Source organism: Paramisgurnus dabryanus, chromosome 1 (assembly GCF_030506205.2).
Source record: "Paramisgurnus dabryanus chromosome 1, PD_genome_1.1, whole genome shotgun sequence".
NCBI lineage: Eukaryota > Metazoa > Chordata > Actinopteri > Cypriniformes > Cobitidae > Paramisgurnus > Paramisgurnus dabryanus.
The window spans coordinates 38,240,902-38,256,995 of NC_133337.1; the positions used below are offsets into that span (position 1 = coordinate 38,240,902).

The window sequence follows — 16,094 nt, forward strand, 5'->3', positions numbered from 1 at the left end:
TTGCAAAATAGCAGGGTGTTCAAATACTTATTTTCCTCACTGTAGGTGATTGACAGACATTGTCTAACGTCAGAAGAATCAAAACACAAAACAAATGACAGTGGCCATAGCCCAAAACGGATATACCGCAGATCTGATGCTCAAACTAAAACTGAAATGTAAAAGAAAAAAGTGAAGCAAACAACAGGAAGCAATTCCAGATCAGAAAGACTCCTGAAAAGAGAAAGAGGGCAAAAACACAGACGTTCCTCAAGCTGTGACTAAATGAGAAATACTTTATTTAATTAAACAGGAAACTCTGGCAAACAAATGAGCTTTAAAGCCGGTTGATCTTTCTTCTGTTGTTGATTTCTGCGTTCTGTCGTCTTGCTGCCAAAAACACAACCGCAAACATTATAGCCATAAACTGGACAGGAGCGGAGGCGTGCAGCATCTCTCTCTCTAATCAACCTTTAAACCTTTTATTTAGCCAAACATGCAAGCAATGCGCAATCTTTGCTCAAAGTATTTCAGCGCAGGAACTCAGAACAGGTCACTGACGCCATTACAGGGTGAAACACAACTATTTCCTGGCACGGCGACTGCTGTGGCAATTATTCTAAACAAAACGCATGACTTTATCAAAGGAATAGATGTTGCCAAGCGACTCCTGACAGTTGGAGAAAAACGCGTGCAATTATTTCAATCATTATTCTGTCTGAGTTAATGTTTAAAACATGAGACCAAACAAAAAGAAAAAAAAAGTTATTCTGTGTCAAACAGGAGATGCTCCCAACGGCCCCTCAGTGAGACAAATTACCTCCAGACCCTTCATACATGATGAGAGGAGTCATCTGAGGTCTCAGAAATTACCATTTCAATCACATTTAAACAAGAAAAATACTATTCCTTTAGGATCAAAAGATCCAGACTTCTCACCCTTTTTCAATAAAACTAAAAATCTTTGGTACACCAAACTAAAAGAGGGAAAAAGTCCATGCACGGACGGTTAAAGCAGATGCGGCAAAGACGAGGGTCACATAAAAACACATCTCCATCGGCTCGCAGACAGAGCCACAGGCGCCAAACACCTTAAAACCACACAACACTTCTGTCCCAAAAGCCCCTCTGAAGTTATATACCATCATCTACACAAACCTCACAAATACTGAGGGTCACACATCTACACAAAACACTGCTGATAAAAACATCCATCTAATGTTAATAGAGTCATAAATATGTAAATATTGAGCTGGATGAGCATTAATGTGGTTAACCTCAGTTCTGTTCCTAGATAAGTGTAAAACTGAACCACCACACATGAGGGCGAATAAACTTTGACTTTTAAAAATCACTTTTATTTTTTGGGTGAACAAACCCTTCAAGAGTTGGTTGTGGGATTTAATCCAAAACCTCTTTTTTGACTAGATCTGTCTTTTAGTTTATTAAGAATAATCTGCTTAATAACAGGAAAGCTCATAAATGGCGTAAGCAAAAACTGATCAGCACAGGTCGTTTTTTGTTTATTACCCTGATTTAGCGCTGTATGCAAACACCTTAACCAGCTTTCTCATGGTTTTGTTTATGTGCACATGTCTCTGCGTGTGAAAGATAAACGTCACATGTGGGAGTAAGCTGAAAGTAACAATCATGTGGCAGTGAAACTGTGAAAAAATAAAGTTCATGTTACATTTACACTGCATACACGAGAAGAGATACAACAGTATAGATTAAGACAGATTACTCGTCGGCTTTGTGAACGACTACTATGTACTATAGGTCATGATGTCACGGTCTGCGAGATATGACAAATCTCCAAGTCCCATGTAAACGTGGTTTTCTGCATAGCTGGTTTATTGATTTGCATGTAAACGCATGAAACCTATTGTCTATCATTTTTTGATAGTTATCTGCTTAATCTGTGCATGTACACGCACTGTTAGTTTAACTGGAGTCTGTATTATTTCATAGTTAAGTTGTGTCTCTTGACTTCATTGTTTTAACAGACAACAAAGATGTTTCCTTCTGGTTGAGACTGTAATTCAGCACAAATGTGGTTTGGTTTGTGGGCCTGCAGGCTCGGTCCGGTCAGGCTTTGATCAGGAGGCAGAACCGAGCAGAAGAAGAAGTCAAACAAACAGCCACACGCACTGCTGCTGTTAATCTAGATAAGAGCTTCTCTGGATCGCTCCGGCTCGACAGGACCGCAGATGAAGAAAACCCAACATTTACATCTGACAGAAAACACAGCAGCCTGAGGAGAAAACATCAGCATACAAACTGAAGCTCTGTCAGGTGATGCTTTACATTCACAAACACTGATGAAACTAAACAACCCTGATACCTCTGTCAATGCATTCACATCTTAAATCATTATTCACAAATCATATTGATTAACAGTGCCAAAAGATTTTCATAGTTTATGATTCAAAGGAAATGCAAGCAATACTTTTGCAGTTTTAAGGCATCTGAAAAGTAGTAAAATAAATGCTCAAAGGTGCACTAGAATGTAAAACTGTATTTATAGGCATAGATGAATAATAAGAGCTCATGGTAATGAGCCTCAAACACGATTGTTTCCTCCTTCTTATGTAAACCTCACGCATGCAAAAAAACGCTGGAAAACAGACCAATCTCAACATAACACCAACTGTGACGCCACTGAAATCTGCGGAGATATTAAAGTGCCTATATCTGAAAAACTCCCGAGCTATTATAGAAAGATCTCGAGCTCAGGATGTTTCAACATAAACGCTGTAAATGAGTCACCGTCATGACTTCAGTACACAAATCTTGTTTTGGACAGTATTTATGATCTAAAACTACTCAAGGTTCTGCGTTTCATTGATCTTTTGGTCATATTTTCAATTAGCAGAATTCCTCAGAGGGAGCACAAGCTGGAATTCATCATTTGTGAACATCGGTGCCAAGCAGTTGGGCATTGATTCAAAGCTGTCTGCGGACGAGCCCGAGGTCTGTACACAAATGTCAGAAATAAGTCATGAAAACACTTTCCTACAATCGACCACACGTCGACGTATAAAACTGTACTGAACCTTCATCAGCTCCCCCTGCATCTCAAACTCATGACAGCCCAATGAGCTACAGTTTGTTAATCTTTAGAGAAAGTTCTGGTGTACAAGTTTAATGAAACGACACACGTGCTGTGTAACGCTCATATTCATGCATGCAGTCAGTGAGACGGCAGAATGTTGAGGAGTTTGGTATCTCTGCTCACCTGTTTGGTCTTTGACCGGCTGATTGTGTCTGAAAGAGGTTTCTTCTTTTCCTTCACTGCTGTTTTGGAGAACATATCAACAAATTCCTGAAAATCCACAGATGGCTCATCGATCTTCTCCCAAACAAGAGAAGCAGAATCTCTGCAAAGAAAAAGACACGAGAGGACTGCCATTGACTAAATTAAAAACAGAAAACGAATGATCACTCATAAAATAAATGGCAGCAGTTTTTCACTGTAATTTAGATTTATTATTCGATTTTATTTGTGGCTTCTTAAAGCTAAGAGCTGCAGCTTGCAACCAATTTACTGAAGAAAACAAGCACACAGCTCCTTCACTGGAGACAGAAATCATTTTATGAAAACTGAGGAACTGACTGCTGTACTTTTTGGTGTGAAGCTGTATCCGGGTCCAGTAGAGCGGTTTCATGGGTCTCGGAGGTTCTACCACATTTTTGCGAGGCGGTTTCTCGTGTGCTGCTCCCAGTGCGTACAACCCCAGAGGCAGAGGAGGCGGCAAAGAGCCCAAGCCAAAGGACAGAGGAGGACCACAGGCCCCAGACGACGGACCAGAATGACCCGGAGGGGGTGGTGGAGGAGGAGGTGGAGGAGGCGCTGACACTGCGGCAGGGTGAGAGGGGGGTGCAGACAGACCAGGTAGAGGAGGTGGAGGTGGCGGCAACGAACTTCCTGGGAGCGGAGGAGGTGGAGGGGGAACAGACATTGAAGGGAGGGGAGGTGGCGGTGGTGGCAATGAACCACCTGGGAGTGGAGGAGGTGGAGGAGGAGCAGTCATTAAAGGAAGAGGAGGTGGCGGTGGTGGCAATGAACCACCTGGGAGTGGAGGAGGTGGAGGAGGAGCAGTCATTAAAGGAAGAGGAGGTGGCGGTGGTGGCAATGAACTACCTGGGAGTGGAGGAGGTGGAGGAGGCACAGTCAATAAAGGAAGAGGAGGTGGTGGTGGCAATGGGCCACCTGGGAGCGGAGGAGGTGGAGGAGGCGCTAGCATTGAAGGGAGAGGAGGAGGTGGAGGAACGGTCTCCCCTGGAAGAGGCAAAAAACTGCTTGGCAGTGGAGGTGGAGGCAATAAACTGCCCTGCTGCTTTTGGCACACACACACAAAAGCAGGTACGGCCCGATCGGGGTCTGATGTCGTTTCTGAGGCCAGTAAAGGCTCGCTCCGCCTGGGCAGCAGGAGCTCCGCAGGGCTCTGCTCCAGAGAAGGCACTTTAAACCTGAAGCTCTCCTCCATAGGAGACGTCTGCACTGATTTGGCCTCCAGCGCCAGGAGTGCCAGGGTTTCGGTCTGTAAGTCCACATGGCAGACGTCTGGAACGAGATCTTCCTCACCGCCGCACTCCTGATCTTGTGTGATGATCTCTCGCTCCAGCAAGGGCTGCTGTTTCTCCAGCTCAGCGATTTTACAGCGCAAGTCTTCAATGGTTTGCTCCAACTGCTCGATCACACAGACATGTTCATGTTTCAAACGCACCGTCTTCAGCACAGACTCCTCCTGAAGAGACAGACAGACAGACAGGTAAATCAGTTTGTTGTTAATTCTGCATTACATTCACCTGAACAGATACGTTTCTTTCTGTAAGAATGCATGGACACACTATGAATCAAAAGACCCTACAGGACCTAACAGAGAGCACAGATTTCTAATGCACACATAGAATTAAGCTGTTTCAAAGTTCTAACCAAGCAAGTTTACAGAAGGTTGAAGTTACTTCAACTGAAACACACAAGATCCTCTGAGGAACGTTAAACTAATCACATAAACTAAATGATGCAGATAGAGTAAAGTGTGCATGTTTTGCTGGTGCTTTGTGAGGTTTTAGCCCAGCGATGGTTCTTTCATATCAATAAACATCTTCTTCATCAACACTGTCCTCTTTCTGTGATCTTGTGTTCATTTCTGTCAATCTTACAGCTTTGCTGCCCCCTGCTGGCTGAACACAATGATGTACAGGACTGGTGCTTATTTACTCCTCATGAAATCACACAAACTCTGGGAACTATTAATCTTTCATTCACTAGATGTCAAAAATAAAACAACAGGACAAGAATTATCCAAATAATCTGCATCAGAGGCACACATATGGAAATGAGAATCTGGTAGAAGACATCTGAAGCAGTCATCCAGTGAATTAATCAAGATCAAATATTCTCACAAATCAAATCAATAATCAGTTTGTTTATAACACCAGACACGAAAACGCTTTAAAGAAATATTTAAAGAGAAAAACATTAGATCTTAGTGAATGTAATCTCAAACACATTGCAACAGATCTTTCTTATGACGATGCCACGTACACTTAAAAGTACTGTGTTACGATTTTCTTCGTAAGGACACGTGGAGCTTCTAAAGTTAAAGTGAAATAAAATGACATATGAATGTATGTAGCCCATCAAGTGTGTGGCTCGTCATGTCAAAATGTGTGTAATCAGAGTTTAGTGTTAAGTTAGTGTATAGAGATTATTTTGTGAACGTGCGTCTCTTTTATCATAAACCCTTTCAACACGTGTGGAGCAGACATGTATTTTAAAGTGATGCATGATGTACATAGGTTCACGATGCATCGGACACATACTGTATTTTGAATTTACACCCCTCGGAAGAGAAGTCACTGGCCACCACTTTATGAATGTTACTCAGATCAGAAGAGACGTACCTCAATTTGCCGGATTTCTTCATCTTGTTGTTTTTTTAAGTCTGAAACGACAGCCTGATGCTCTGAAACACACACACACAAAATCATCGGTTTGATTTTTGTTATAAATCATATCTGATCCATGAATGAAACTACATGAGTAAGTTATTAAAAAATATGAAATGTGTGCGCGCACACACAGACACACACTTGCACACGCACACACACACACGCACACACACACACGCACACACGCACACACACACGCACACACACACGCACACACACACGCACACACACACGCACACACACACGCACACACACACGCACACACACACGCACACACACACGCACACACACACGCACACACACACGCACACACACACACACACACACACGCACACACACACACACACACACACACACACACACACACACACAATGAATGACTGGTAAATTGTTCTGACAAAACCAATCATTCTGCACTTCAATATCCAATCAACGGTCTCATTTTCTCATGACATGACGATGACATGATGGACACATGCTGATGTCAATGAATCTGTCAATCATCACTTTTTGCTAAGCAACTATCTATAACTATTTATATATAAATATTCAGTGAATGAAAGTTATTTAAGTCTTAAATGTTTGTGTGTTGTAAAACTGTGTGAATGAAGATGAGAGATTAAATGAGATGAAGAACAGAGACATCAGTGATGGGAGTTACTTACCCTCTTCTTCATCTACTGTCAATGCAGAAAGCACAGAAAATAATCGAGTTTAGACACCGAGAGCCCTGAACACAAACAAAACCTCACACAACCTGACCCTGGCAAACATCCTAAACATGTGCTGAATGTTAAAGACTCTTTACTAAACTTCAGAGGGCCTGAATATATTAACTCGCTCGCTCTATAAATCTGGGTACTAACAAAAGGAGCAGCAGTCAGGTTTTACTGTAGCACTTTCTAGAAATAGAATGTGAAGACATCAAGGACTTGTATTATAATGACTGCAGGTCTCTCTGTATCCTCAGTATAGTACAGTACAGTACAGTATAGTTTGTTTCCATACCAGCCTCTGTGTATTTGGCTTCAGGTTTGTCTTTCTCTTCCGGTCTGGCTGGGTGCCACAGGCTCGAGAGGTGATCGGGTAAATGGACCTCCAAACGCTCCAATGACTGAGGCGGCTGACTCACTGCTGCCCATGTGTATAACTGATCATGCTAAAAACAGAGCAAAAGAAAAGCAAGAGAGCAGATTTGAGCAAAATGGGTGAAATGTAAACCCAGCTCAATAAATGATTGTCTAAACTTCTTTATTACTGTAAGCTTAGGAAGTTTATGTTGAAGAGGCATAATTACAACTTTTATTTTGGTCTGATGCAGCTTGGTTTGATGACAAGGCTGAACTACACAAATGATATTTTTTATTCATGCGTCTTTTTTACTTTTATTGTGATTTTAAATGTTATTTCTAAAGTTTTTTTCTCTTACATTGTTTTCTCACTTCTATGTTAATCATGTGAATCTTCTGTGTGGACCACAAAACCAGGCATGGGGTACATTTGCTTTAGACATCACCTGAAATCTGAATAAATAAGCTGGATAGTTTGGATAGGACAATATTTGGTACAATTACTTAAAAATATGGAATATGAGGTTGCAAAAACATAAAATATTGAGAAAATCGCCTTTAAAGTCCTCCTAAGCACTGCATTAACACACATAAATAAAGAGTTTTTAAATTTACCGTGGGAAATTTACAAAATAACTGAATAGAACATGACCTTTACTTATTATTAGGATAATTTTGACCCATACAGGTACATGTATTGTTGGCTACTGCTGCAAATATACCCATGCCACTTATAACCAGTGGTCCAGGGTCACAAATAGCAGTGCAGTACATTCAGTAATGTAATGAGAATAATAATGGATTAAGATTTTAATAAGATAATATTATAGCAGCATGCACTGCACAGTTCAGAATAAAACTTAATATTTTATGATGACTTGTGCTAAACATTTACAGTTTATTATTATATAGAAAAATAAACCAGGGGCTGTGAAACAAATCAACATTGCAAACACAATCCAATACTATAGAGGTCTGATGTGAAGTCAAACACGAATGATCTCATACTAAACTTCACACGCAAATCAGACCACAAACACAGATTCCTCACATACTCATGTGTGGGACAGAGCAAAGTTTCCCTGATGCTTTACAACATGTTAACATTCAACAACAGATGATCTGACTGTGAGTAATGATGCATTTATTCAGCACAGTCAGATCAGACGTGTAATGTGAAGTAAAGAAAACAGTCAGATCTGATCAAGAGTCTGTTAAATCATCATACAAACATTCCTGATCTGAATTCACTAAACCGTGTTCACATATAAACATCATAAACTCTTTAAATATTGATTCTGATTAAACAATCACCACACAAACATCTGGCATTCACACGAGGGCTCCTGTAGCTCAATTGCATTACATCATATGTTCAGTTTCCAGATCTGATCAAACACAAATCTCTTTGAATAAAATCATCTGTCAAATGCCAACAATATTTCATTTCCATCGTGAACACAGAAGCACGTGATTGACGTGATAAAGGTGAGAGCCGAGTCCTGTTCAGTGACTCTTACCTCTCCGGTAACAAACTCCAGCACATCCCAGATCTCTAGAGACCCAGCATCCATCCTCTCAACCTGCACCTCTCCTCATCGCCATAGCAACAAGCACACGTGCAGCACACATCAGTGCAGTAAACAAACACACGCGCAGACGGATCGCAGTATTGTCCCTAAGATCATCACCACATCAAACGACGTCATATCAGTGAGTCAGCACAGAGCAGACACTGCATCCTACACAGCTGCGCAGTCGCAGTCACAGACCATAAACTTTAGATCACAGCTGATGCGACTGAAACCTGACCCTTCACATTAATACTTAAGATCCCGCAGTGAGATCACAGGCACACACGCTCGCTCGCTCTCTCTCAGGATAAAGACAGCTTCAGGTGGTGTGTTACAGAATAACAGCAATATTTGCAAGGTGACGTCCTAAAATGTTCAATGGTGGTTGATGGGCCAATGGGAAGGCTCAGATTTACCCAAGAGCCAATCACATGTGCTGAGGCTCTAAATAATGAAAATGCAGCTGAACACACAATTTGGTAACACACACACACACACACACACACACACACACAAAATGTTGCAGCAAACACAGACTCTATAATAAACACAATGCCCTGCCCCTTCTGACATCACAACCTCTTAAAAGGCTCAGTTCAGACAAAGCCTGTGTTTTTCTTTTATTCATGTCATATATGAACACCGGCAGCATACAACTAAACAAAATATCTGCCCACATAGTGTGTGAAACATTAATTTAATAATAAAACCTTATTAAAAAAAAACATCACACTCATACAATCATGCAGAGTACCTCACAACTGTCAGCCAATCACAGCCATGATAAGATTCAGCACTAAGGTAGCGTGCATACCAAAGCTTTTACGCTGGTGGCCAGGATGTTTTCAATGGTTTCCAATGGAAGTGCGGCGCCGAAAATATTCAACTTTGGTTGAAACGCTCAGCACATTAATGTCAGTTCTCACATGGCCGTCCAATCACAGCGGAGGAGGGGTGGGACAAATAACATATCCAACCGCTGCATCGCATCAGAAGTATCACAGCAACCTAAGAGCTCAGCTGAAAAAAAGCTGTCAGTCGGCATCCGCCTGGTGTTTCAACCGCGTTTAAAAGCTTTGGTGTTCAAACGCCCTTAAGCATGACTGCAAAAGTTCTGAATTTACACTGCAAATCTTGATGCCCAGTTCTGATTTGTTGCCTGTATCTGATTTTCTTTGACGACCCGCTTACATCATATTTTAAAAGCGACTCATATCTGATATCAACATTTACACTATAGACATACAAACCTCAGAGGAAGTAAAATGTCACGATATGCAATGGACACAAACAAAATGATTACACAAGATTATAGAGGTTTATTTCTGTAACAACACATAAAACTTCAACATTACTTCACAAAGAGGAGCCGTTGTCCTCCATTATGCTGCTAATAAGAGTCACGTGATCACGTGTGGTGTCCATCTCAGTTGACGTCATTGACCAACATCATTTTATCAATGACGCACGACACATCTTGAGATAAGAATAACCGATCTGTTTGTTTACATTGCAGATGTGAATGCATGTATCCGATTCATATCAGATTTATTTTCATATATAAATGAGGCCTGAAACCAATCAGAGAATATCAGAATCTGTCTGCTTTATTTCTGCTTTCATGGGTCATATCACATCTGTGCGACGTGATAAAAATGGAACTGAGTCACTTCAAACATGCGGTGTAAATGCAGTCTAAGTTAAGAAACACGACAGCAAATCTATTTTTACAAAAAATTATTTTGGCAACGGTGATGTTACGGATTACGGTTTCTTTAAGACTTTGTTGTGTAAAAATACTGCAGCATCAGAATCCTGTTTGTCAGCAGATGGCACCCTGACTCTCTCGCTCGCTCTTTGTGTGTTTGTGTCTGTGTGAGTGAGTGTGTGTGTGTGTGTGTGTGTGTGTGTGTGTGTGTGAGTGAGTGAGTGAGTGAGTGAGTGTGTGTGTGTGTGTGTGTGTGTGTACTGTATGTGTGTGTGGTAGCTTATTGGCAATAAAAGGATGACTCAGAGCAATACACAGTTCCATTAAGGACCAATCGCAAGAGGCATCTCTCATAATGCCTGCATCAGCCAATAAGAAAAGAAGATCAGTTTGATTCAGAACTGAATGAGTTTACAGATATTCCTTTCTAAACAAATGAAGAGTTTGGTTCCAAAACGCAATAAATCCATTTTGACAAATGTCAGTAAAAACAAGTTTTCTATACCAAGAAAGTGACCAGATGAAAACCACTATTTTCTGTTACAAACTTTCACATAGCATCTTTAAAAAAATCCATCATTTGATTTTCAAAGATTTATTATAAAAACGACGTTTCTTTCCCGTCACAGAAAACCACCACTGGTTTATCAATGCCATCAAAGTATTCTTTTGTTTTTGTTTGTTTGTTGATCACGAAGTACAAGAGGAGGAAAACTAGGACTCTGTGTACTCAACCCACCACCATTGTTTGTTTACATTGCATGTTTTGCTGTAGATTTTAGTCTCAGATGTGCAATTTGAGGTTTCAATAAATAAATGTAAGATTATCTCTTTAATAGTATGAATGGATCTAAGTGACATTAATGTGATATTTATATACTGGACTTCATATCAGACAATTAATGAGGTTTCATTCATTCATCCAGATCAGATTGATGTTATCTAAGTGAACACAGTGAATGTAAACTGAAAGGATGCTTACGTCAAACTTAGGTGCGAGATGTCCGCTGCTGTCGTACGGCTCTCTGAAACAATCACTGAACGGAAGCAACAAACCCATCGCCAGAATCCTGGAGCAAAGTCTCTCCGCTTCCTCAGGTTCACTGGAATCCTGCTGCTGGAAAAACTTCTCCAATAACGTCCGACCTAAAGAGAACAACACACACGGATCAGAACAGAAACACACAGCTTACAGGTTTCAGACAGAGTCTGGGTCTTTAGTTTACAGATCTGATCCTTCAACACCTCATTAACTTTATAATCTCGGATGATTCAGTGTTTTAACAACTGAAGAAGAGCTCAAGCCCCTGAACAGACACAAAACTTCACATCATTTCTAAATGACAAAAATCAACCAGTCAGAGAGATCTGATAACAGTGTGTATGAGATCAGACCAGGGCAGATATCAGAAGATTGGAACGGAGAAGTGGATCTTAATACAATCTGATAAATAACACAAAGTCAAATGATGATCTCTAATGTTTATCGGCTGTTGTTTCCTATTGATCAGTGAATAGTGGAGGATCTCACAGGTCAATACTGTTATAAGAGCTTATAAAAACAGACACCATCCTCACAGAGACTCAGGCATTCATCTGATTGGCCGAGCGTGAGAGACTGATGTCACTAATGGATCGGAGTCCTCGGGGCCTGATGTCATCTGCACTTAACTGTGTGTTAGAGACTCATAATAAGGTTTAGTTAGTGTAACATTAAAGGAGGGACCCAAGTCATATACAGACCTGAAGATGAATCTTCTAAGCTGGACCATTCATCCTCATAATGTGATTATAATGTACCTCATGTAAACAAAATACTTCAATAAAATTATGCAATAATAATTGCAGCAAGTATAATCATATTAACGTCACCAGTGGCGTACGCCATTTATGTGTCCATGTAAACACTTTAAATGCATCTATACCTCATTAACTGAAGTGCATGTGTGTTTTTGTCATGAACCTTAAGCAGGAATTCATTTTAAAATTGACATCAGGATGTTTTTCCTGAACTCTGTCAACACGACTCAGTCTGCCTTCATCCGGAAACGTCTCAAATAACACAACAGCAGCGTATAAAACCATTACAAACACAGTCTTTATCACGGCACCAAATAATGAAATACCTCAATAAGAACGCGTTTGTCATTTAATGTAATTAAATTAAATTAAAACAGTGGACAGTATATGTGAGTTCATCATTGGGCTATGAGTGAATAATCAGAAAATATAAACGGCATGTAAACCGAAGTAAACAGGTTAAAGCTCCAGTCATGTAAACATCTTACTGCCATTAAGTTTTACCCTGATTATTGGAAATAATCACATTATTGGTGTACATCTAAACTTAGTCAATGATGTAAACATCACTCACATTTTCTGCAGTAAATGAAGACGACATCAGGTTTATTTTGCAGTACTTCACTGTAAATGTCACTAAACTCATGGACCCGATGATCTTACTGAGATTCACCATCAACACAAACTATAATAATAATCATGACCTTCATCAGATAGTCATCTCAGAAGAAAAGAATCAGAGGAGTCAAACAATGAACAGAAGAGAGTCAGTCTGAATGATTCATTCATCACATCATTGACTAACACAGAAAGCTCTGTCATCATCACAACAGACTGAAAGAGTCTACACAATATATTCAAACCACACAAATGAACAGAAAGAGAGAGAACATTAAGAGACATTTCTCTACATCATCGCTGCATCTTTCACTAAAGGTTCACATTTACATTTAGCAAATGTTTTGTCCAAAGCGACTAACAAAGATTAAAAAACATTATCTGATTGAGAAAAAAGAAAGAGTTAGTTTAGCTATTAACTAACCCCAGGTGAAAATGTAGTGCACTTCCATAATGTACTTAAAGTGCTCTATTTTCATGCACTAATTTTGTATTTAATATGGTAAAATTCTAGACACCATGCATATTTTAACATACTATTTCTGTGTTAGAAAATGTATTTAGTTATTACTTGTAGTAAACTTGAACTTGAATTTTAAGCACATTTGAGTTCATATTCATGGCGCTTCGAAATAGCACAGATAAGTACACTTAGATAATCTTAAGAACATGGATGCATGAAAATAAAGCACTTTAAGCACATATTAAGTGTACTTTTTCACCTGTGCAGTTTTATCTCGTTGACATTTTTGAAATCCTGAGGTACTGTTAAACACAAATATTCAGTTTATTCCCTCAAATAACATCAGCTATAAGAACTCACCTGTAAAGACCTCGTGAAAGCCGCAGGTGGAAGCTTGAGCTCCTGTTGTCTTCTGTGTCGCGCTGCCCGTCCTGAGCGCCCCATCGGATCCACCGTACTCCAGGTAATCAGCTGAACCCGCTGCTTTAGGAGGGAGCGTACGAAGCTCCTCCGTCCAGTCTGCCGATCGGCTGATGGGCCCGGTGATGCTGTACGATCGCTGTCGCTTCACTCGTCTCCTATCTGCCCTGGCGACCGTCGCCGAGGAGTCTCCGTGGCCTCTCCGTGCGAACAGCGGGCTGTGAGAGGGAGACGGTCCTGGCGAGCAAGAGGGCGAGCTGAGTTGACGGGTGGTGGTTTTGATGTAAGACGTGCTGATGGGTGGGTACGGCTTGACCGAATTACAGGTGGTGGCGCAGGACGTCAGCGCGGACTTTAGGAGCCGCGTGGCCAGCGGACTCTCCGGCTGCGCCCACTGCGAGAACGTGACGCTGCTTTTGCGTCTCTGGGTGTCCGGAGCTTCCTCCTCGGGCGGTTCTGATGCAAGTTCAATGGCGGTGACGCACTCCAGAGAGCCCGCGGACCCGAGATCATTGCCGCCGGATAACGTGTCAGTGCTAGGGGCGTCTCTGGGAGAAACGTCAACATTTTCCTCTTCGATGGCCTCTGTAGCACTTTCAAAGGAAGCTGTCAGATCCGGGAAGCTGGTGGTGCTGGTTGTCTTGGTAACGGGGCTCGTGGCCACGGGCAGAGGGGCGGGGGGCTCGCTCACTGCCTCTGGCTCTTTTGTCACAGTCACCACGGCGATCGAGGCACAAAGGGCCCCATCCGAGGGGAGAGGTTCTCCAAAAGCGTCTGTCTCCTCTTTGACAGTGGGCTGCTGAGGGGGGAGCAGGCTGCTGATGTGACCGTTCTCTCGTTTGGGAAGCGCCTCCAGCACGGTGAAGGGCTCAGAGTCGGGGGTAGGAGTGCTGTTAACATCACCGCAGCCGGTTTGTTTACAATCCTTTTCCTCTGGGAGGTCGATGACACTGTTCAGAATCACACTCTGCTTGAGACGGATGGCTTGCTGAATATCGGCCAGCAAATCTTCCTGCTCTGTAGCCGAGTGGAAACTGTACATATCCGTATCTGATCCGGAGCTCACCACCTTTCTCTCCTCTTCCTCGGGGCCGTCGGCAGCATCCAGCGTGGTCTGCCTGCTGTCTGCCAACAAACGAGGCCTCTCTGCCTCCGCGTCCGACTGGCCGAGCTCATCTCCAGAGAGATCCGGCGTTTTGTTGCATAAAGAAGGAACGCTGTCAAGTTCATCGTGCTGGGAATCTAATGCATCCTCTTTAGAGCCTCCCAAAAACCCCTTCCCCTTTCCTTGGTTCTTACGCTTCCGTATGTGAGGAAAAACAGATTTGGAGTCCGATTTGTTTTTCTTTTTTCCTCCCTCACCGTGTTTGTTGTGGGATTTCTTCCCATGGAATTTCTTTGTGCCATTATTCTCACGGAGAGCTCCGCACTCCTCGGCCGCGCCTCCCGCATCCCCCCCGGCCGAGCGCTTGAGCTTTCCGTCTTGATTTCCCATGATCAGGAGCTCGTTCAAGGCATGGCCGCTCCAGTGCTTGCGTTTACGTCTGCGCGAACGGCCGGTCGCCCCCGACGACGCGCTCTCGCCGTCAGATGACGAGACGACGCAAGGAATAGAAGATGACGCTGTGACGAAAGAGAGATAGAGCAGGTCGCTCTCGCACTCGCTGCATCCATCCCCCCGCTCATCCTCCACTCTGCGGATGGAGCCGGTGCGGGAGGGGGAGCGGCCCCAGGGGACGTTGGCTTTCGGCTCCTCCTTCTGCTCGTGATGAAGGTGGGGGAGATGATACTGCTGCCGTCTGCCCAGACTTAAAGCCTCCAGCAGCCTCTGTCTGAATCCTGGGACCTCCAGCATCTGTACGGGCTGCATTATCACACACAGCAATACACACTGACTGAAAAAAAAAAGAGACAGAGAGAGAGACAAACAAATCATGACAGATATCAAAGACATTTACACTGAAACACAAAACATATTCTTAATCACTGACTGATTTATAAACAAAGAGATATTCTGTAAAACAAGCAGTTTATTACCAGTAGACTTTAAAGATATAGTTCACCTAAACATGTCATCTTTTTCTCATCATTTATTTTTACTGATAATGAAGATATTTTGATAAATGATGGTAAGCACACAGTTGATGGTACCCATTGAATTCTATTCACTATGGATGTTTACAATCAGCTGTGCGCTAACCATCATTTATCAAAATATCTTCATTATCAGTAAAAATACATTTATACAGGTTTAGAACAACATGAGGATGGAGAAAATTACAGAGTTTTTATTTTGGGTTTGGTGATGCTGCTTTTAGTCGTTATGCTCCTCACCTCTTAAAAACTTTCCAGAGAACATAACATGTGCTGGAAACATTAATAGCTTTAAATCTAAATTAAAAACATTTCTTTTTAGTATGGCCTTCCACTAAAATCTTATAAAACTTTTTATTTATTGTGTTTTGCTTTGTTTGTAATGATGTATTTTATTTTATATATTA

The 16,094-nt window shown here is 41.9% G+C and overlaps 1 protein-coding gene across 1 annotated transcript in view; it reads right to left on the bottom strand.

The window, feature by feature from the left end:
- Positions 1 to 15,623, bottom strand: part of fmn2b (formin 2b) — a 42,128-nt gene extending 26,505 nt beyond the window's left edge. Inside the window, exons 1-6 of the mRNA XM_065272311.2 lie at positions 13,534 to 15,623; positions 11,275 to 11,438; positions 6,949 to 7,099; positions 5,893 to 5,954; positions 3,604 to 4,730; positions 3,218 to 3,359 (exon numbers count right to left, since the gene is read on the bottom strand). Coding sequence (XP_065128383.1) covers positions 3,218 to 3,359; positions 3,604 to 4,730; positions 5,893 to 5,954; positions 6,949 to 7,099; positions 11,275 to 11,438; positions 13,534 to 15,547 — 3,660 coding nt within the window. The 5' untranslated portion in view covers positions 15,548 to 15,623. The remainder of the gene's footprint in view (positions 1 to 3,217; positions 3,360 to 3,603; positions 4,731 to 5,892; positions 5,955 to 6,948; positions 7,100 to 11,274; positions 11,439 to 13,533) is intronic.
- Positions 15,624 to 16,094: the final 471 nt, after the last annotated feature.